At 37.5% G+C, this 23,842-nt stretch overlaps 2 protein-coding genes across 2 annotated transcripts; both read right to left on the bottom strand.

Annotated features, from left to right (window-relative positions):
- LOC107631290 (ARF guanine-nucleotide exchange factor GNOM-like) lies at positions 190 to 7,301 on the bottom strand. The gene is made up of 3 exons (XM_016334691.2): positions 7,069 to 7,301; positions 5,796 to 6,565; positions 190 to 4,555 (listed from the first exon to the last, which is right to left on the bottom strand). The coding sequence occupies exons 2-3, from the start codon at positions 6,531 to 6,533 to the stop codon at positions 875 to 877; spliced, it is 4,419 nt and encodes a 1,472-aa protein (XP_016190177.1). The 5' UTR covers positions 6,534 to 6,565; positions 7,069 to 7,301; the 3' UTR covers positions 190 to 874.
- LOC107631291 (ARF guanine-nucleotide exchange factor GNOM) lies at positions 14,159 to 20,940 on the bottom strand. Its single transcript, XM_016334692.2, has 3 exons — positions 20,732 to 20,940; positions 19,017 to 19,799; positions 14,159 to 18,308 (listed from the first exon to the last, which is right to left on the bottom strand). The coding sequence occupies exons 2-3, from the start codon at positions 19,740 to 19,742 to the stop codon at positions 14,646 to 14,648; spliced, it is 4,389 nt and encodes a 1,462-aa protein (XP_016190178.1). The 5' UTR covers positions 19,743 to 19,799; positions 20,732 to 20,940; the 3' UTR covers positions 14,159 to 14,645.

Raw genomic sequence — 23,842 nt, 5'->3', positions numbered from 1 at the left:
GTTAACACTTAGCAGACAACCCCAAAAAAAGAATAGATTTCACTTACTTTTGCTGTAATATCATGAATTCTGAATTTCACTTGAAAATGAAACATGACGAGTGAGCAAATTGGAATCCTAGAATAAAGTTGGAAGTAATCGGTAGAACCCGTCCATTCCAAACTATTTCAAGTACAAAATATAATGAACTTGACCAAAATTTAGATGCTGATCAATATACGAGAAACCATGAATGACACTTTTCACCGTCTGTTGATTACATCCAATTACAAGGAACAAGTTCTTCTCAAAGGGAAGACGGAGAATGTCATTCTAACATCTTAACATTCATAAGGTCTACTACTAATTTTGATCTCGGGGTAAAAAGCCATTAAGCAAGACAGAGGTAAATGTATCACGAAGGCACAAACTAAACCATAATATTCCGAAGGCCTTGCATTAATGTGTCAGGATTTATCATACATGGAGAGATAGAGATATCATGGCAAGAAAGTTGAGTAGTAGTTTTTATCATACCAACTGAAATGCATGGTGTAGACTGTAGAGAGAATCAAAAGTTCTGTACAAAAAATAATTTTGGAGATTTGGGGCTAACTATCCCTCAGGCAGCTCCTTGGTCGGGTGTAAAGGTAGAAATCTATCTCAAGCTACAATATATTTTTCAACTAAGTTTCAACAACAATAAGGTGCCAATTGACAGATGAAAAATCAGATTTAACCATATCTACTTGCTGTGACTTCAACTGAGAAAGCCATTCATTTCACCTCATGTAAAACTCGTGCATCTATCAATAGCATAACAAAATTCAATGTGGATGTGTGCCACTATGAACTGCAAAAAATTGTTCAGGTTGCCACAACATTGTAGATAAAGTTAACCAGCAACACCAGCATCTTCAAGGCTTTCTGTTTCACTTGAAGGAACAGAACCCATTTCATCAGGCACCAAACCTCCAACTGCTTCACCCTGTTTCTTCTGCAAATGGTCGGAATCCTGCTCGGGAAACACCTCAAGCTGCAATGACGGTGAAATATTGTTCACATGCAGCCACGTTAGTTCCCAAAGACTATCCCCACCCAGGGCACTCCTCTGCACCAGAATACCTTTCATCTTCATGACAAGCAAGGAGTTTTTAAGCAGTTCAGGTACTGTCTCTTGAAGCTTCTCGCTTCTTTTCCCCCTAATCTTTACCTTCATATATTTTTCCATTCTGCTAAGCACACCTAACCATAGCTTGCAGAAAGTTGACAATTGTGATAAGTCTGGGAGTAATTGAAGAAAAACTTTGGACAAAAATTTCATTGCAAGGATAAGGGTGCCTTCCATGTTGCGGTACTCCTTCTGAGAGTGTCCCTGCGCAATCTCAAGCAGGTCATCAAGTAAGGTGAAGATCACAATATCAAAACATTGCAACACACGACCATGAGGGACATAAATGCCATCGGCTCCTGTCAAGCAATTCTGCAAACATAATAAAGCATGATTTCTAACGTCCTCTCTCTGGTCTAAACACACCTTCCTTAGACCCTGTACAAGTCTCAACCACATCTCTCCAAACTCCTGCAACATCTTAGCTGCTTGTTCCTCATCTTGTGCTTCCTTAGCTTCACTAGTCCACCGAGCCAAGCAATTGACAGACCCAGCCATGACATCTAATGCCCGTATAGATCGCTCTGCTTGTCCAACACGAGACTCAGCAAACCGCCTTGCAGTGTCTAAACAGAAAGCATAGTTAGCAGGAAGCAAGTGAGCACCATCAGCCATTATGAACAGTAGTGCATCAAATCCAGCCTCAGATGCTTCTATGTGACTAGATGTGTTGGTAAGGAGTAATGTAATTGTACGCCATCCTAATTGAGATCTTATATGAGTAGCATTTGCCTTCACAAGGCGACTAACTTCCTGAGTAATCTGTTCACAGTATGCATCACCAACTCGGGCATCAAGCTTCAAGACAAGTTGCAGTGACCTCAGAAGTTCATCAGCAATGTTTTCTTTATATGGAAGCAACCGCTGGCAAATTCGTAGGAGTCCAAAAACAGCCTTCTCTACCAAGGCACAGGGCATTACAGTTGACTGAACAATATTGGATATGTGCTCATACACACCCTGCCAAAGAATTCCTATCCTGTCCCTGTTGTTCAAAGTGATTGCAATCAGCAACTCAAGGCAGAAGACTGCTGTATCTTCATCCTCGGGTGTGCTGTTCCCCTTCTGAGGTCGCCCTGCAGCCCAAATGAGTGCTCTTGCAAGTTGCAAAAGTGATTCAGCTTGTAGAAATTTACTCTCGGTGAAGATGCTGTCAATGTGACACTTCTGTATTGTCTGGAGGGTGCGCTGGTGAGCAGCAAGTTGTTGTTCAGTAGGTTGGGATCTTGGCTCTTCAGTATCAAGAGATAAGAGTTGACTAAATCTCCCCATCAATCCTGAAGATCTCCTTGGAGTGCCAATAGATGGCATGTGAGCCGAGGATAAAGAATTAGTGACAGGCTTTCCATGCACAGTTTCACTAGAGAGCTCAGACTCGTCAGCTGCATCACTGGCAACACGGGCAGGAAGAAGACCAAGCTTGTGCAGTCTTAAGATGCAATCAAGAATATTTCGCCAACCTGTGCGTATGTAATCACCATACCTATTTGCAATAGTGAATACAGTCACAGTTGCCATTCTTGCTTTCATGTCATCTCCAAAGGCAAGGACGGGTTCCTCAACTGATGAAGGGTTCAAAAGTGTAGTGAACTTGCAGAGGGACACTACCAGATCATCTAGAACATCTTCAAGATGGTGGCAAGCTGAGATCTTAGCAACAGCTAAGAATCCATCTGTACATGTTTGGTATACTTCCTCATGCTCAGCATGATCAAATACCACAGAGATGGCAGCAATTGTTGGACCTGACATTATGGCAAACATATCATGATCAAGGTAAGCCTTGGTATCAGATACAATAAATGGAGCAGTTTTTTTGGACTTGTGCATTAGATCAATCCATCGACTAGGTGTCATTTCGGGAAACCCAACGCCTTGCTCAGGGGTAGTGCGGATTTCATTCTTACAAATTGAATGGTAAATCTCTGACAAGAATTCTCGAGGTAGATCATTGCCACCATTAATATGCCTGTTATTCCTGATAAAATCCTCTTCAGTCATCTTCTTTTTAACTTGCACATTGTGCTGATCTGTATTCAGCATTATCATTGAGTATGATAACACAAGAGCAGCATCCTTGTTAGCTAGGATATGTGGTGACTGCTCATAATATCTCTCAGAGAAAGCTTCAAGTACCCTATGAATCTTCTGTGATTCTCCCGGCAGTCTGAAAGTCTCCAAAAATAGACGCAGTGCAGTGTCTAAGTTCATGTCTTGAAAATCAAATGTTCCTGCAAATTCATGAAGAACCTGAACACAGAATTCATCATGATTTCCTAGAAAATCACCAACAAGATTCTTATCCAACCCAGCAGTGTATCGGAAAAAGCAGGCAACACTTTGGGGATCAAGTTTGTCAGGCAAAAGATGTGTTCCTTGGAGAAATTCTAGACCTTTCTTAGGATCACGATTAAAGTGGTCAGCTCCAATCATCAACCTTCTCTTTATGTACTTTCTTCGGCGGACAAAAGGAACCCAATGATTTGGGTCGCCATAGTTCTCACATTTGACCATCCAGAATGCATTGTACTCTTCAAGATTCACTGGGGAATATTCTGAGCTTACAGATCCATTGTCAATTCTCTCAGCCATTCCCTGTATAACAGCAATAAGACCATCCAAAGCAAGAATATGCATGGCAGACAATGGACAATTCACAGGAAATGCACTTTTTGACAACAAATTAGCAAGGTCTTCAAAGACATTACTACAAGTAATGTCACAGTCAAAGTTAGCATACATGTCTACCATAAAAGTCTTTTGCCTGCAGAAGTCAACAAGGGCCTCCATGGCTACCTCCTGCTGCTGGTATGAAGCCCCATATCTGCCCTGAGCAAGCCTCAAAATTACACAAGAAAAGAATGCTTCTAGCTGTAATTTGAGTTCAGTCCGAAGGTGATTATACAGATTGAGCACAACGCTACAAACCATTGAAAGTATAAGGGGGCTCATTGACAACCCAAATTGCATCAAATTGCGAAACAATTCATCCTGAATTAAGCCAAGCAACCTTGGGTGACAGCGAATAGAAGGCCCTCCAAGTTCTATAGCAGAATTAATTAAAGTTAGGGCAAAGAGAGGCACATCCTCATCAAACGCAATAGTGTTTGATCTTGGACCAACTCCCATATGTTCGACAACATTCAGCAAAGAACACAAAAAGTGAAATATTTCCACCATGCAAGGAACACCATATGGTTCAGTCATGAGATGCATGTCATATGGTACACCATCCTTGCCACTAATAGCAATTGCTGTGTTTTCGTCCATCCGAGTTCCTGTAGCAACACTTGCAGCGCTGGGAGCATAGTTTGTGGGCAATGTCTGATTATCATATTCAGAGCTGAGGCTCCCATTCTCCAATTGTCTACTTCCAAAAGCATATTCATTATTAAGGCCCCCAGTCTGAAACAAATAATGAACAACAACAAATGAGACGTCATAAATATCAATTGACAACCCAAAAATGTTCTTTTTTAGTATAACAATTAACAGATTCCCTTTGAATATTTGAAAATGTGACTATGTAAGAAAATGGGTCAGTCACAATTGTGCCTCTTCTGTATAGAGTGTAGGAAGGGAATAAGTTAAGTTATAACAGAAAGGAGCACAGTAGGATATAGATATGAGAAATAAGATGAAACATTAGTTATAGAAGTAGTAGGGGAAAATTGAGGGTATCATGAATACCCTCTGTTTTTGTATCTTCTTTCTCATCCTTGAAGTGTGCTCATCCAGTACACATTGAATACATGCGGTACTTTGGATCTATTTCTCTATCTATCCAGAACTAATCCTATCTCATTATCATTATTATTATTACTACCAACTACTTTCAAAGATGCAAGTTTTCTCCATACCAACTACACAATCAGAATATACATATACTATTATTGGTGGGATGGAAAGACAAAGGAAAGGCAGATCTGTGACGTTCATCTTAGGATGCACAAAATACCTATGATTTAATTATAACCAGCAGGTCAAATTTTACTAATGGCTTATGACACTCAAGGAAAATGCTACACAATTTATTATGATTTAACATCATTGATATTGTAATTTCCGTTAGCAATATTCTAACCAAAGAAAAGACAAGCTATGTAGCACACATACAAGTATAGTAGTAGTGCCGGTTATGGATACATATTGATGTGGGTATGGGTTACAAAATTTTGGGCAAAATAAAATAAAATAAAGCATAGGTAAGTACAGATATACTATATAAAAATATAAAATAATAAAAAATAAAGTAGTCAAAACATCATAAGGTTCAAATTAGTATTTAGGTAGTATCATCTTAATATAATGTTAGACCCATAAGTATCCGTGTATATCCAACAAACACCAGTACCATGTATGAACTTGACATGGTAAGACAGGTGATTGGAAGTGTCCATGATTCAGAGCAGACAAGTAAAACGTTCCTAGAGCTATGAAAACACTGGGAAAGAAAACTAACTGATAGCATAACATTAACTCTTGCATAATAGGAAATCATTGTTTATTTCTCTCTTGACCCCCCACTCCCCAACACACAGATAAAAATTTCCCTTTTCTATTATTTATTTCCTTAGTAGCTAGAACAATAATCAGTAGAGTAAAAAATATGTAACCTTCAAGTAAGGTAAAGTGAATCTTATACCTCCTGTTTCAAATTAGAGCTTCCATTAACCAACGCATGGTCTGTGTTGTCAACATCTTGAAGATGAGAAAAAATACACCTCACAAGTTCATGCATTGTGTGCCTTGCTATCCGCTGCAACAACTCGCCCTTAGTTCCCGCTTGATGAACTATACGAAAACAAGTATTCACAATGGTGCAAACATGTTGGTTACTCAGCATTACAGATGCTTTACTTTTCATACAAGCTAGGAGAACTTGCAGTATCTTCATTAAGACGACTTCTTCTGATGAAGGATCAGTCACCTCAAATCTGCAGCTAGTGACAGCATCAACCACCAAGTGCATAGCATCCTCAACATTGACTGTATTTTGATCAATCACATCCAATGTTAAGATCTTGTAAACAGATGACAAGGCAACCCCAGTAATTGGTGCACCTGTCTCATCGGATCGAATCACGTCTAAAAACGGTTGGAGATACAAAGTCGGGTTGATAGCGTGCCACTGATGGTGCCATGAAAAGATTTGTCTCCTTAACGCCTTCAAAGACTGAATGAGAGAGTGCTCCATCTGATCATCGCCGGACATATAACTGCTCCCCCATCTTACATTTCTCCGCATAACTGCCAACACGGCGCCAATTTCAGAATTGATCATGCATGATAAAGTTGTCTTGTTTGGACAGGTAGCATCACAATCCTCAGGTTCCTCCTCTTCTATCGCGTTGATACCAGCCTGCAGCTTCAGACGGCCCATCCTCACTATATCCTTCCGTACAGCCCAAGGATCTGGTACAGATTCAAAAAATAAAACTACCAACCAAAACCGAAAAAATTTCACTCTTTTAAGTCCCAAAAGACAACATACATTACGAGATCGGGATTTCAACAAACTAAATAAAGCATCAAACGGAACAAAACACAGCGTGACAATATTCCAGATTCAATTCACCAAAACATCATCCACAAGCTAAGCACGCAAAGGCAAACATACTACTTCAACAACACCAAATTTAAAAAATTCACAGGTAGATTTAGATCTGATCCATCCAGCATTGTTTCTTCTTCTTCATTGAGTAAAATCCTAGAATTCAGACATCAATTACAAACTAAAGTGAAATCATAGCAACAATCGAAGTTAGTTATTGGAGGTTTCAGCTGCAGAAAGAAGCACAGCTCCAACTCTAAACTATACATAGAAACATAGGAACAGAGAGAGAGAGAGAAACCGCAACGTAGCATTCGATGCAAAGAGGAGCAACAGTGAAGAGAAGGGAAAAGCAGAAAAAAACCTCAGTCGAAGTCACAGCACTGGCTCTCTTCAACTTTCGGAAGTATTTTGGCGTCGCGGTTTTCAGAATTCGCGGGTTCAGCGTCTGCGTTGGGCGAATCGCCTCTGCTTCTGCTTCTCTGTTCTCTCTCCCGTAACCGGGAGCACTTTACTGAGCCTCTGTCTTGTGGAAAAGTAGCGTTTGGAAATCAGAAAGAAAAGCCTTGACAAATTGTAACATTTTCATTTTATTTTATTTGTAGATTACGTAATTAAAAAAGAAAATTTAAATATGTGGCACGGCATGATATATGTACAAATGGCATTAAATGAAAAAAATTCACCATTCTAGTGTAGCGTTCAGTACAAGATGTCTATCATTGTAATATAATTTTCTGCCAAATGACAGAAAATTGACTTAACCTGAAGCATTTTTCTTTTTCAGCTTTGGGGAAAAAATCTGTGTCAATAATAAGTCATTTTGGTGATCTAAGCCGATCTTTCGGGAGAGAAATAACTCGAAGGCTAATTTTTTTTATAGAGTAAAGTATCGTTTTTGTTTTTAACATTGGGGTAAATTCTATTTGTGTCCCTAACGTTTAAATCGTTCTATTTGTGTCCCTAACATTTGTAAAAGTGATTCAATGTTATCCTGCCATCAATTACACATCATGAGCGCTTTAGTTTGAGTTTTAAAAATCTCTTCTTGAAGTTAGAAAACAAATGTCTGGGATAGAATCGATGATCTACTCCAAAAAATAGCCGATCAAATGTTGAAACTAATTCCTACAACATTTACATAATTCACTTTTCTAGGGACATAATTAAATCTAAACACAAATAGTGGGGTATAATATTAAAATCGAACATATCCAAATGAGACATAATTGAGAATGAATATATCTAAGTGAGAATAATTGAAAAATATAATCTGATTTGTTAGTATAATTGATAGTAGGATAACATTGAATCACTTTTATAAACGTTAAGGATACAAATAGGACGATTTAAACGTTAGAGACACAAATAGAACTTACACCAAACGTTGAGGACAAAAACAATACTTTACTCTTTTTTTATATGATTCACCGGTGTCAGTTACGCTGGATTATAGAGTTTTGGGAGGATATACACTGTTGTGATGGTGTTGCTTTTTGAAATTAAGAGGAAAGATATCGGATCGTCCGATTTCTTTGGAGAGAGAGAGGAACACAAATCAAACAGGTCCAATTTGTGTGAAGCAAAAGTTGGTATTGATTAAAATTGGATCCACCGATTTTTTAGTTTGGAAAATTTTTTTAATTTGAGAGAACACTAATTGAACGGTCCGATTTATATTCTATAAAAAAAATTGAAATAGCAGTAGGCAGTCGGACCGTCCGATTTATTTATTTATGCATACATAAACCAAAATTTCATAGAACTTCAACTTCTTCTTTTTCATCGTGAGTTTCAAATCTCAGATCATGTTCTTTCTCTTCTCTCATTCTTCTCCTCCATTCTTTCAGAAAAAATAATAGTGAGATTGAGTGTTTAATATACGTATATTATCATGGATGATAGAGTTATCTTGAAAATATATTGTTATGGATAGATTTTATTACAAACATACGAGGGAGTTCAATTTGTATGTGAAAATTCATTAGATGTTGTTATTCCGTTCACATTGTCATTTGAGGAATTAAAAGGTCTAATTTGTGAGAAGATAGATTCTCAAGTATCTAGGAGAGTATCGTGTATTTTGTACAGGTATCATTTATCTGTGTTTGGTGGGTTCGTTCAATTTCAAACCAAATACGTGACAGATGAAGCGAGCATGCATGAAATTTTTTCAATGTATTTTGAAAATCGCTACCGAATGTCATGCATCGAGTTGTACATTGAGTTTGAGCAATCTGAAGCAGACCGAAATATTGAATTGGAAGATTATAATAGTAATAGCGAGGAGAAAATTGAAAATAACTATGAGATTGTTGGTTCAGGTGAAGACGCAGATGAAGTTGACAGTACTATGAATGTAGGTATGTAAAGAAAGATAGCTATGTGATAGTTTAAAGTAGTAGATCAATAAGATCAGATGAGTAATATACGTGATCTGTGGATTATAATTTGTGATCATAGCATTTGATTACTTTATTAGTTAATAGTTCTTTATTATGGATTAGATTTACTAGTTCTTTATGTAGATAAAATACCTAAAATATAGACTATTAAGATATATATATTTAATGATTATTTATGAAAATATATATCTTGCGATGTGATTGTAGCAGAGCTTCCTGCTGTGGTGGATGGTAAATTTACGGTGGAAATGGAATTCAGTTCGAGGGAGGCAATAATCAAGGCAATGAAAGATTATACCATTCGTAGAGGTGTAGACTATCGGGTGTATGAGTCAAAACCGACGACACTATGCTAAATGTATACAATATGGCGCAGGTTGTGATTGGCTAATCAGGGTTACCAAAATGCAGAAAAAGTACTGCTGGGAGATAAGGAGGTACAATGGTAGTCACACTTGTACTAGATCTACTATTTCTCAAGACCATTCGAAACTGGATTCCAAGACAGTTGCAGAAGCAATTAAGCCGTTGGTAGAGGTTGACCCATCTATAAAGGTGAAATCAGTCATTGCGGAAGTACAGTCGAAGTTTAACTACACCATCAGTTATCGCAAAGCATGGTTAGCAAAGCAGAAGATGATGGAGTCAATTTTCGGAGGTTGGGAAGCATCGTACGAAGCTTTGCCTATACGGTTTGAGACAATGTGTCACAAGGAGCCGCTAGCAGTGGTTCACTTTGAAACAATGCCTGCGTACCAGGGGGATGATTTGGTTCCTGATATCCGTGTACTACATCGAGTCTTCTAGAGTTATTACCTTTGTATTAGGACATTCAGACACTGCAAGCCAGTAGTGCAGGTGGACGGGACTCATTTGTATGAAAAATACAAGGGTTGTGTGTTGGTTGCAGTCTCACAAGATGACAATAACAATATCGTGCCTATTGCATTTGCCATAGTGGAAGGAGAGACTTCTGATGCATGGTACTTTTTTCTAAGTAACTTGCTCAACATGTGGTGACACGTGATGGTGTAGGACTTATCTCTGATCGACACGATTCCATCAGGCCAGCTATTGCTCGTAGTAATGGGGCTTGGTCTCCTCTTAGAGCTTTTCATATGTTTTGTATCTGGCATATTGAGTCAAATTTCTTGAGGAAGTTCAAGGCACCTTACCTGCGGAAGCTTATCATCAATATCGGTAAGTTTGAATAAAAGGAACTATATTGTTATTGTAAATACAATTAAATAGAACGTTGTTCATAGTTGAATGTTTTTTATCATAGGATATTTGAGGATGATTCGGGAGTACCAGATGCGCTATCAACGATTACGCGAACGGGGTGAGGCTTACACCAACTAGCTTGACTGGATCCCACGTGAGCAGTATGTTTTGGCATTTGATGGTGGATACCGATGGGGTCATATGACCACCAATCTTGTGGAGTACATCAACTCCGTCTTGAAGGGGGCACGCAATCTCCCAGTCACTGCGCTTGTTAAGGCTACATTTTACAGACTGAATGAGTTGTTCACTAGGAAAAGAGCCGAGGCTGAGGCTTGAATTAATGCTGGACATGTGTTCTCTGAGCTGGTGACCTCCAAGTTGCATGCAAATCAATGAGCATCGGGAAACATACTGGTTAGTTGCTTTGACAGAGAAAATGAAGTCTTTGAAGTACGTGAGATGCCTAGTGGGGTTAAGTATGCAGTTGACCTACGCTGACAACAGTGCGACTGTGGTGAATTCCAGGTTGACCGAATTTCGTGTCGACATGTATTTGCTTGTTGTGCAAATCAGCGGTCGGATTGGCAAGTGTACGTTCATGACGTATACAAGATGGACCAAGTTCGAAGAGTATACAGGACTAGGTTTAGACCACTGAAAAATCCTACAACATGAGCTGCTTATCATGGACCTCGATTCGTTGGCAATCCGTTCCTCAGACGGATAGCCAAAGGTCGGCCTAAGATGACCCGCTTCTTCATCATCTTGACCGGTCGGCTCATCATTGACATCGTTGTTGTCCTTCTCATCCTCATCCTCATCCTCATCCTCATCCTCATCCTCATCGTCGTCCTCATGGTCGCCATCACTATCCGGATGGTCTATTAGGTAGTCATCAGTCTCATCATCAACTGCCTTATTGCTCTTCTGAATTAGACTCATTGGAATATGCCTAGGGTTTCCACTCTGTATAATCCCTCCTGTGGCATCAGCACTCCTACTCGAGTCAACAGACATTCTACCTCCAGAATTATCAGAGGAAGTGCGAACTCGAGGTCTCGAATCTAATAACCTCCTAACTGGAGTAATACCACCCGGATGTGCCAACTGGTCGGTGGGAATGTCATCATAATTACTTGAATGTGAGTGACCTGGCTCCGGAGCCATGAAACCAAGTAACCGACTGAATGAAGCTTGCTCCCCATGCCTCAAACTGTGGACCACTCCAATACTGTTGATGTAACGGGACTGATGGTGAAAAATAATCCGACGGATGCGTGTGAGGAACATATGGTGTAAAATACTCAACCTCCTGTTGTGGCGATGCCGGTGCCGGTGGTTGTTGCTGTTGATTCTCACGATCCTAGTTACGCCACCTGTCGTCAGACAATCTCTTAGTTAACTTATCTTGTAAAAAATAAAATACAATTTCTAGTCTTTATTTCAAGGCATAAAGTAATTCATTTTACCTGTTTGCAATCGGAAACACTCGGAGATTGCCGAAAATCGGCACAAGAAATGGTAGACAGATCCAAGCCCAAGTAAGCAAAAGTGTCAGTGGACCATCCATCTCCTTACAGTCGACACGAGTTGCCCTACACAATGATCTATACAAGTGTGCGAGGCATGCCGATTCCCAACTAAACTGTATGATCCCAGCGAAGTTACGGAGCAAAGGCAGAAATTTCCAATGCACCGCTGCAACCGACTTGTTTCCAAATAGAATTGTCCCAAATAACAACATTATGTGACATTTTACGTACCTCTGAATGTGAATATCATCATTCAAGACTATGAGATCTTTCAAACCCCTAAACCACGTCAATTTTATAAAGCTTCCTCTACAGTCCATCTTCCTCGGTGCAACCCCAAACTGGTGCAAGCACTCGGCCTCCAAGGCCTCAAAACTACTCATGGTCGGTCCTGTAACCGAAAGACCATTTGTCGGCAGACCAAGAATTATCGCCACATCCTCCAACGTCACAGCACACTCACTAATCGGAAAATAAAATGTGTGAGTCTCAGGCCGACATCTCTCGATTAAAGCATTAATCATTGCTGACTGACATTGGATGACTCCAATCTGAAAAACATGATAAAAATCAATCTCCTGTAAATGCCCCTCAACAATTTGGTTGTACGAATCCAACGACTTTAAATGGTCACATATCAACATCCGTGAATCCTACAATATCACATTTCCGTTATAACTACCAGTATAATTGCATTTCAAACATACATAGTAAATCTGTTACACAAAAATCCTACATTCATATTTATTAGCTTATAACAAAATTTAATTAACCTTAACTAAATAACTAGAATAATTTCAGTAATGATAAATTATTTATAAAACTAATATATATATTTTCTTCTTTTAACCTCTAACATTATTATTATTATTATTATTATTTAATAATAATAATAATAATAATAATAATAATAATAATAATAATATCTACAGATTTTATAAATTGGTTTCATTACAAAACATATTAATCAATAATCATAAATTTCATTCCAAATCAAAACATACCATATTATTAATTAAAATTATTCAGAGACTTTATAAAAACTAAATAATTCTATTTTAATCTCTATTTCTACCACCTAACAGTAACAATATCATACATACATGTGTAATCTCTACTTAGTACTATTATAATATTGTTACTAAAATCAAATATTATCACTATTATTTTTATTAAATTAAAATATTAAAAAATAAAAATTTACATAATTTAGATGTCCAAGATAATTAACAATGTGAAGATCTGACTGTTCACTTCTTTAATTTTTGGTCTTCTTGGCATTGTATTTAAATGTTTTTTCGGCTGCTCTGTGGTCCAACAGTGGTTGAAAATGAAGATGGTTGTGGGGTTAGAGAGCAAGCAGAAATAGAGATAGTATATGAGAGTGAAAATGATGGCTGCTGGAAGGGGGTGACACTCGAATGGGGTATAGGAAGCAACGAAGTCAACCAGGAGTCCGCTGCATGCGCGCCACGTGGATTCAGTATGCAAATTGGACGGTCCGATTTGTGTACCATCCAATTACTGAAATCGAACCATTCGATTACAGTTTCCCTATCAGTCCGATCGATTTGCTCGGCGCAGCCATCACAGCTCGGTGAAACACCATATATCTTCATAACCATGCTATATACCAACAATCACTCCATATCAAAATTAAAAAACTCATAAGTCGAACACAAGTATTGTATTTTTTTATTTCTCTAATTTTATTACGTACAAAATAATAATAAGAAGGTTTTCTTATCTTTTATCTTGTCCATTGATCATGCTTTCTTTTAGGCTTTTAGCAGTAAATTGCTGAAATACACTGTTTTCATGTTGCTTTTTTATTTTTTATTTTGACCTGTATCAATATGAGGTGATTTTTCAAGTGGTCATTCTTTCTTTTTTTTTTTTTTTAAATAAATTCAAATGCGATTCTAAGATAAGAATAATTCTGAAATAAAAGAACAAATTAACTAAAAATTAATTATTTTTAAATTTTTTGATCGAATCATACATAATCAAAATTAGTACACCAATAACAACAGTTTTTATCCACTAAACAGGATTGATTACAAAAATCAAATAGTGTCATTATATCTTATCATGTATCATATTTATAATAAGACCGTTTACATAATAAAAATTAGTAATCTAAGAGACATCAAACGATCAAGCATTCATATTGTCACTAAGGTGAATGAAACTGCAATATCTTAATAAATTTAGCCAATAAGTATTTTTTTTAGGGCATTTGGCTAAAGATTTGGAATTAAAAAAAAGTAGTCCTAATCGCTAATATTGATTGAATGATTTAATATTCCTTTATCAATTCAAAACTTGTGTCGTTTGCAACATTATCATACCGAGTAACATACATGTAGCAGCTACTAGCTAGAGCCAAGAGGAAACATAAATCTCAAGATCTGTCAAATTAGCAAGACAGTAATACTTGAGGATAATTTCCTGTGTACTTGTTGCAACAAAGAAGAGTTCTCATCTTTACAAGCACTCAACAAGGGAAGGGAAGGGAAGGTAAGCACTATATTTATATAACATGTATCTCCAACCAAAACTCCCACTATTCTATTACCACTAGTTCAAGAGGAATACCAAAATCACAGGCAACTTTAATTCTCATATTTGGCCTCATTAACTAGTTCCAATATCTATCACATTATGCAGAATCAGCTTCAGAACCCAAACAACCCAAGATAGAAACAGGAAAACCTATCAAGGACTGATATTGCGGGTTCGTAGCGGCAAGCATTGAAAAAGCCAACTCAGGTAGCCTAGGAACCAACACCAGCACCATCTTGGCTCACTGTTTCATTTGAAGAAACAGAAGTGTTTGCGTCAACGGCTTCAATCTGTTTATGCGGTGCCTGCTGAAGCTCTGGAGCAGGGAACACCTCAGACTGCAATGATGGAGCAATATTCTTCATATGTAGCCATGTCAGTTCCCACAAACTATTTTCACCCACGCCACTGCTCGGTAAAAGTATGCCCTGTGATTTCATGACAAGCAAAGTGTTCTTCAGGAGCTCAGGCACAAGCTCTTGAAGCTTCTCACTTCTCCTTCCCCTAATTTTTGCTTTCGTATATTTTTCTGTCCGATCTAGCACAGCGACCCATAGTTTTGAGAAATCTGTCAATTGTGATAGTTTGGGGAGTGACTGGAGGAAAACCTTAGACAAGAGCTTCAACACAAGAATAAGTGTCCCTTCCATGTTCCGGTATTCCTTTTGATAGTATTCCTCAGCGATTTCAAGCAGATCATCCACTGCAGTGAAAATCACTTGATCGAAACACTGTAACCACAAATCAGGTGGGACATGAATCCCAACAGCTCCTGTCAGGCATGTCTGTAGAGACAACAGAGCATGATTTCTAACCTCCTCTCTTGGGTCCAAACATACCTTCTTTATTCCCTGCACTAGCCTCAACCACATTTCCACAATGTCCTTCAACATCTTCTCCACTTCCTCATCTTTTCCTGCCAGCTTAGCATCACTAGTCCACTTCTCTAAACAATTGACAGAACCAGCCATAAGATCTAGCGCAACCACAGACCGTTCTACCTGTCCTAAACGGGACTCAGCGAACTGCCTTGCAGTATCGACACAAAGAACATAATTTGCAGGAAGCAAGTGGGCCCCGTCAGACATAATGAACAGCAGTGTATCAAATCCAGCCTCAGACGATTCCTGGTGCCGAGCAGTGAAGGAAAGAAGTGATGTAATTGTCCGCCATCCTAACTGAGATCTGACATGAGAAGCATTTGCCTTTACAAGCCGACTGACTTCTTGAGTAATCTGCTCATAATATATATCTGCAACCCGAGCATCAAGTTTCAAGACAAGTTGCAGGGACCTCAAAAGTTCATCAGCAATGCTCTCTTTGTATGGAAGTAAGCGATGGCAAATCCTTAGAAGCCCAAAAACGGCCTTTTCTATCAGTACGCAAGGCGTCACAGTTGACTGAACAATATTGGATATGTGCTCATAAACATCCTTCCATAGAAGTCCAATTCTGTCCCTATTATTCAATGTGATTGCTACTAGTAACTCCAGGCAGAAAACTGAAGTATCTTCATCCCCAGAGATGCTGTTACCTTTTCGAGGTTGACCTCCAGCATTAATGAGTGCTCTTGCAAGCAGCAATAGAGATTCGGCTTGCAGAAATTTACTCTCAGTGAATACAGTATCAATGTGACACTTCTGAATTATTTGTACAGCCTGCTGATGAGCAACAAGTTCTTCTGCAGTTGGTACTGATCTAGGCTCTTCAGTGCCAAGATATAAGAGTTGACTAAACCTACTCATCAGTCCAGATGATCTCTTTGGAGTACTAACAGATGGAAGTTGAGTTGATGACGGCAAGTTGGAATTAGGTTTTCCATGTCCGGATTCTGCAGAAAGCTCTGACTCCTCAGCTGCATCACTCACCAAACGAGTAGGAAGAAGGCCTAACTTGTGCAATCTTAAGATGCAATCAAGAATATTTCTCCACCCTGCTGCACCAATGTAATCACCATAGCTATTTGCAATAGCAAAAACTGTCTCAAGTGCCATTCTTACTTTTGTGTCATCTCCCAGGGCTTGGACAGATTCCTCAACTGAGAATGGATCCAAAATGCTAATGAACTTGCAAAGGCACACAACCAAATCATCAATTACATTTGCAAGATGATAGTGAGCTGATATCTTTGCAACAGCTAAGAATCCATCGATACAAGTTTGATATATCTCTTCATTTTCAGCATTATCAAATACCACCGAAATGGCAGCAATTGCTGGGCCTGACAATATGGCAAACATATCATAATCAAGGTCTGCTCTGGAATCAGATACAATAAATGGAGCAGTCTTTCTGGACTTGTGCATTAGAGAAATCCACCGACTTGGGGTCATTTCAGGAAATCCAAAACCCGGTTCAGGGGTTGTGCGGATTTCATTCTTACAAATGGAATGATAAATCTCTGACAGGAATTCACGAGGGAGGTCATTCCCACCATTAATAAGCCTGTTATTCCTGATGAAATCCTCTTCTGTCATCTTCTTTTTTACCTGAACGTTGTGATGATCCGTATTAAGCATTATAATTGAGTAGGATAACACGAGAGCAGCATCCTTGTTAACAAGAACATCTGGTGATTGCTCAAAATATCTCTCAGAGAAAGCTTCGAGCACCCTATGTATCTTCTGTGATTCTCCAGGAAGCCTAAAAGTCTCCAAAAATATACGCAGGGCTTTGTCTAAGGTAATGCCTTGGAAGTCAAATGTTCTGGCAAATTGATGAAGAACCTGAACACAGAACTCATCGTGATTTCCTAGGTAATCACCAATGAGATTCTTATCCAACCCAGCAGTGTATCTGAGAAAGCAGGCAACACTTTGGGGATCAAGTTTATCAGGTAAAAGATGTGTTCCTTGGAGAAATTCAAGGCCTTTCTTAACATCACGATTGAAGTGATCAGCCCCTATCATCAATCTTTTCTTGAAGTACTTTCTTCGGAAGACAAAAGGAACCCAATCATTTGGATCACCATAATTTTCACATTTTTCCAGCCAGAAAGGAATATACTGTTCCAAATTCACAGGAGAACGCTCGGAACTTACAGATCCATTGCCTATCCTTTCAGCCATTCCCTGCATGACAGCAATAAGACCATCCAAAGCAAGAATATGCATGGAAGACAACGGATTGTTCACAGGAAATGCACTTTTGGACAACAAGTTAGTAATGTCTTCAAAGACATTACTACAAGTTATATCACAGTCATAATTAGCATACATCTCTACCATGAATGATTTTTGCCTGCAAAAATCAACAAGGGCCTCCATGGCAACCTCCTGTTGCTGATATGAAGCCCCATATTTGCTTTGTGCAAGCCTCAAAATTACACAAGAAAAAAATGCTTCCAGCTGTAACTTGAGTTCCTTACAAAGATGATGATACAAATTGAGAACAATGCTGCACACCATTGAAAGTACAAGAGGGCTCATTGACAAACCAAATTGCATAAGGTTGCGAAATAATTCATCCTGAATTAAGCTCAGTAATCTTGGGTGACGGCGAAAGAAAGGTCCTCCCAACTCTATGGCTGAATTGATCAAAGTTAAGGCAAAAAGAGGCACATCTTCATCAAATGCTATTGTGTTTGATCTAGGATTCATTCCCATATGCTCAACAACATTCAACAAAGAACACAGGAAGTGAAATATCTCCACCATACAGGGAACCCCATATGGTTCAGACATAAGCTGTAATTCATGTGGATCAGTCTCGTTGCCATTGCTAGCAAAAGCTGAGTTTTCATCCATTACGGTTGACGTTACAGCACTTGCAATACCGGAAGAAATTCCTAGTGGTTCACCATCATATGAAGAATTCTGGCTCCCATTCTCCAACAGTCTGCTAAATACAGTGTTCTCATTGTTTTGTCCACTGGTCTGAAGATAAATAAATAAACCAGTGATTAAAATTACAATTTTATGCATGTCCTGACTTTGAAAATCAGTAACTACGTTACTTTGTTTTCTTTTCTCCTTTTCTTGGAGATGCATGAAAGTGCTACAGAACAGCTGGGTGTCAATCATAGTTGTATATTGTCTTTCGTTATACAAATAACATTTTCAAAATAAATACTTTTTAAAGGATTTTTCCTTGTTTCCTAGTAAGTTCCAGACAATCCACAAGCCACAAAATATTTCTAGGTCAAATAGACCCTTTCTTATTTTTGCTGTGCTGCATCTGAAGGGAAAGCAGCAAGAGGGATCTAAGTCCATTTTATGCAATTCTATAGACCCAATCCACAAACATAATTAACTGGTCAAACAGCATAAAATTTGTCGTGAACAAGTTATTGGAAACTAAAAAGATTTATAATGTAAGCAGAGTGAATAAATTTTTTTTAAGAGGAGAGGAGGGGAGGGAGGATTAAATAAGTTAAGGAAGATTTCATTTTTGAACAATTTCACAGTTTTTTAAGCTGCAGATTACAAAGAACAGCACAAACAAAAATCCAGCATAAATAAAAATCTTCTCTCCAAGCAAAACTCCTACTTTTTTTCCATTCAATTTTTACAGCTCCCAGCAAGTGACAAAAAATTGCATGAAAAAGTGACAAATGCAACCCAAAAGTAACAGGAATCCTATACCTCTTGTTTTAAAGGAGAGCTCTCATTTATCAACAAATGCTCTGTGTTCTCAATATCCTGAAGGTGAGAAAATATACACCTTACAAGTTCATGCATAGTGTACCGTGCTATCCGCTGTAACAGCTCACTTTTGGTTCCTGCTTGATGAACTATATGGAAACAAGAATTTACTATGGTGCAAATGTGTTGATTACTCAGCGTAGCCGATGCTTTACATTTCACACATGCTAGAAGAACTTGTAATATCTTCATCAATGCCACTTCTTCTGATCCAGGATCAGTCACCTCAAATCTGCAACTTGTGATAGCATCAACCACCAAGTGCATGGCATCCTCAATGTTGACCGTGTTTTGATCTATCACATCAAGGGTTAAGATCTTGTAAACAGATGAGAGAGCAACACCTGTGATTGGTGCACCAGTTTCGTCTGATTTAATTACATCCAAGAAAGGCTGGAGATACAAGACTGGGTTGATGGAATGCCATTGACCTTGCCATGAAAAGATTTGCCTCCTTAATTCCTTTAAAGACTTAACAAGAGAGTGCTCCAATTGGTCATCATCTGCCATATAATGAACCCCCCATCTAACATTTCTTCGCATGACCGCCAAAACAGCGCCAATTTCAGCATTGATCATGCATGCTATACTATTTCTATTAGTATACCCAGATTGATCCTCTATTGCATTGATACCAGTTTCCATCTGCATCTTTAGATGTCCCATTTTTCCAAATGAACCAGCTTGACATTTACCAGAAGAACACTGAGATTAACGAAAGCCCTAGGAAAAACAATATGTTGAAAGAGACAATCAGGAGAGTGATAAGGGTTTTAAAAGCAGGGTTAACACAATCAAAAATTCAACGCAGGTAGTACGCCTAGTTAATATCTATAAATAGACCATATAAAGTACACATACAATTTCCCCTAAAAATTGACTCACTGACTACTCCATCAATATAGTAACTGGACAATGTTTTCATGCCTTATCCTTAATAAGGGCACAGAATGTTTAGGCCACAGAAAAGATCAGTAGCAGAGAATAACAGAGTATCTATATCTACAACCAGCAATAACATTTTAAGTTTCCACTACCAAGTAAATCCAGCAACTCCCCTTGTCTTGGTTTAAAAACGAGAAGAGGAAAAAAACAACAAAGAGCTGTATAAGTAAAACCACTCATTTACTGATGTTAGGTTTGAGATTATGAATGAGAATTTGGTTCCTTTAACCAAAAGCTGAAAAATTCATGGGTGCACTTTGAAATCTGAAGGCATTATTTAGAGGACCACACTGGGACATGAAAGATCACAACAAAGGAAAAGACGTTGCACGCCAAAATAATAGTAACTGTGACAAAATTAACCCATTTCAGGACGGAAATCAATTCAGATGTATCCATAACACAACTCCAAACATATAACATTAAATGATCGAATTGCCTGAAAAACACAAATTTTATGTAAATATAAATAAACCTTAGATCTACCATTAAATCTGAACCTTATGATTAAACCCATTTCCGTTGACAAATCCCCATAGCACATTAATAATGATCTAATTCATTGGACCAACGAGACCCATTCAGAATTAGATCAAAATTCTTAAAAGTTGAATACAAAGGGGTATCTAGGACTATATAAGGTTAAAAATTTTCTCACAATGGCAATGCCCAAAGGAGCCAAAGAAGGAGAAGAATGAAAAGAAACTTACGGTGAAAACAAGTGGAGGATGCAAATTGGAGCTGGTAGTGGTGGTGGTGGTGGTGGCGGTGGCCAGATTGTATTGGCTGTTAATGGAGTGTGGAATTGAGAATCATGTGCGATGGGGAGTTCTGCTGAGAAGCTCCCCTTCCCTGCTCTTGTCGGGGCCTTCTCTCTCTCTCACTCACTTTCTCTCTCTTCTTTCTGTTATTTGGATTTGAATTTGCTTATGTACCCTTCTACTAACTCCAAATTACTGTACTCATACACTTTCTTCTTTCTGTTATTTGGATTTGAATTTGCTTATCTACCCTTCTACTGACTCCAAATTACTCATACTCTCTTGTTTACGATGGCCTGTAGCATCTTGGGAATTTGTTTTCATTATCTATCTATACATAATTAAAAGAGTAATTACCCAAATCAGTCCGAGGATTTTAGAATCGGACATTTTAGTCTCCAAAAAAAATTAATACACGGATCAGTCCCTAAGGTTTTACTCCGGCAGACAAATCAGTCCCCAGTTCATTTTCCGGCAGAGTAATTACCCAAATCAGTCCCCAAAGATTTTAAAAACGGACATTTTAGTCCCCAAGAAAAACTAATGTACAAATCAATCTCCAACGTTTCTCTCTGTTAGATATAATAGTCCCCCATCCAAAAATAAAATAAAATAAAATAAAATAATTATTATTATTAATTGCACAATAATATTATTATTTTATTTTATTTTATTTTTAGACGGGGGACTATTATGTCTAACAGAGAGAAAAATTGGGGATTGATTTGTACATTAGTTTTTCTTGGGGACTAAAATGTCCGTTTTTAAAATCTTTGGGGACTAATCTGGATAATTACTTTACCGAAAAATGAATTGGGGACTGATTTGTCTGCCGGAGTAAAACTTTAGGGACTGATCCGTGTATTAATTTCCCTTGGGGACTAAAATGTCCAATTCTAAAATCCTCGGGGACTGATTTGGATAATTACTCTAGTTAAAATATTAAATTATCTTCTATGTAAAACTTTATTTATTTTTTGGTACTTTGGCTATAATATTTAGGGTAATGCTATGGTGCATAGTTATTCAATTAGTTTTTAATTATATCTAAATAAATTATATTTAATTACATTATTTTAATTCTAAATAAATTTATTTTATTTTTATAATTTTACTCTTAAAGATTTTTACTTATTATGATAGAATGACTAGAATTACATATTCACATTACTTTACTGTATATGTATCATTTTATTCCCCACAAGTTTATATACTAGTCATTTTACAAACATTGTATGATGAGTAAAAATTTTTAAGAGTAAAATTATAAAAAAAAAATTATTTAGAATAAAAGTAATGTGATTAAGTGTAATTTACTTAGATGTGATTTAAAAAATAATTGAATAACTATATACCGTAAAAAAATGATATTATTGAAGGATAAAATTAAAATTTATTTCTATGTATCGCTTTTGTCCCTACGTTTTCGTCTTATTTAAGTCTCTAACGTTTTAAAATTATCTCAATTTTATCCCGCCGTCAATTCTGTTAACAGATTCCTAATGGCAGGACAACATTGAGTCAATTTTAATGCATTAAAGACAATTTTAAGACTTACTCTAAACGTTGGAGATAAAAATAATACTTTGCTCTTGATAAATTTTATACAAAACATTACAAGTAGAAGTAATCTTCTAATAATGAGTTTGAAATACCTGAGTATCTTAGGTTTAAACATTAGGGTAATGTTATGGTGCTGAAATTAGGTGGCGTAATAAAAAAGCTACGCGTGTATCTATTGTCTCCAAGGTCCCGACAAGCTAGGAAGCACCGATACGACACGTGATACGGACACGACACGACATGGATACGCCGACGCGTTCTTTTTATAAAAAATTGGATACGACACGTTTAGGATACGTTGTGAATTAAAATTTAAATAATATATTAAATTAATAAAATATCATATTGTAAATATAAGAGTAAATATAGTTGCATAAAAAAGTCTTAAAATTATGCAATTATTAAAAAAATAAAAAATTTTAAGCTAGTGAGTAAGTAAGCTACCAAAGATAAACGGTAAGTAGATTTAGGTTTTGATTTATTAATTATTTTATTTTTAAATTTAAATTTTGATTTGTTTTAATTTTAGAATATTTTAAAATTAGAAAGAAAAAATTGATTAATCGGGCCATAAAATCACAAAATCAATTGAAGATTTACAGTACAGCAGAAAGATTCGTCTCATGAACATCTGAATCGAGTCGGACTCGTTTGGATTCGTGATAGCTCCACCAAAATTCTGTACCGCAAGAAGACACACTGCCGATACGCTCGTTTGAAGTATCCACCGCGTGTCGGCGTCGGATTCGCGTCCGACACGGATACGCCGGCACCATGAGAGAACCCGTGCTTCATAGCCGACAAGTCTTGTAGTGTGTCTAGAGATTGATGAAAGAGGATAATTAATTAGATGTTATTTGATTTTAGAGTAATTACCCAAATCAGTCCCGAGGATTTTAGAATCGGACATTTTAGTCCCCAAGAAAAATTAATACACGGATCAGTCCCTAAGGTTTTATTCCGGCAGACAAATCAGTCCCCAGTTCATTTTCCGGCAGAGTAATTACCCAAATCAGTCCCCAAAGATTTTAAAAACGGACATTTTAGTCCCCAAGAAAAACTAATGTACAAATCAATCCCCAACGTTTCTCTTCATTATTTTTGTCTAAAAAATACAAAAAATATAGTACAATATTATTGTGCAATTAATAATAATAATTATTTTATTTTATTTTATTTTTAGACGGGAGACTATTATGTCTAATAGAGAGAAAAATTGGGGATTGATTTGTACATTAGCTTTTTTTGGGGACTAAAATGTCCGTTTTTAAAATCTTTGGGGACTAATCTGGGTAATTACTTTACCGAAAAATGAATTGGGGACTGATTTGTCTGCCGGAGTAAAATCTTGGGGACTGATCCGTGTATTAATTTTTCTTGGAGACTAAAATGTCCAATTCTAAAATTCTCAGAGACTGATTTAGGTAATTACTCTTGATTTTATTAATAATGATGATTAGGTTGTTGGGGCTTTTTTGAAAGTCCAATAAATATTTG

The sequence above is a fragment of the Arachis ipaensis genome, chromosome B03, assembly GCF_000816755.2.
Source record: "Arachis ipaensis cultivar K30076 chromosome B03, Araip1.1, whole genome shotgun sequence".
NCBI classification, from domain to species: domain Eukaryota; kingdom Viridiplantae; phylum Streptophyta; class Magnoliopsida; order Fabales; family Fabaceae; genus Arachis; species Arachis ipaensis.
Note: the sequence above shows the minus strand (reverse complement) of the source record. Positions and strands in the feature narration are given on the sequence as shown.

Excerpts from the sequence above, each read along its gene's own strand:
- LOC107631290 (XM_016334691.2), bottom strand. The coding sequence starts at position 6,533 with ATGGGCCGTCTGAAGCTGCAGGCTGGTATCAACGCGATAGAAGAGGAG. Across the intron at positions 4,556-5,795 it reads GCTCTAATTTGAAACAGGAG|ACTGGGGGCCTTAATAATGA; the intron begins GTATAAGATTCA and ends TATTTGTTTCAG.
- LOC107631291 (XM_016334692.2), bottom strand. The coding sequence starts at position 19,742 with ATGGGACATCTAAAGATGCAGATGGAAACTGGTATCAATGCAATAGAG. Across the intron at positions 18,309-19,016 it reads GCTCTCCTTTAAAACAAGAG|ACCAGTGGACAAAACAATGA; the intron begins GTATAGGATTCC and ends ATTTATCTTCAG.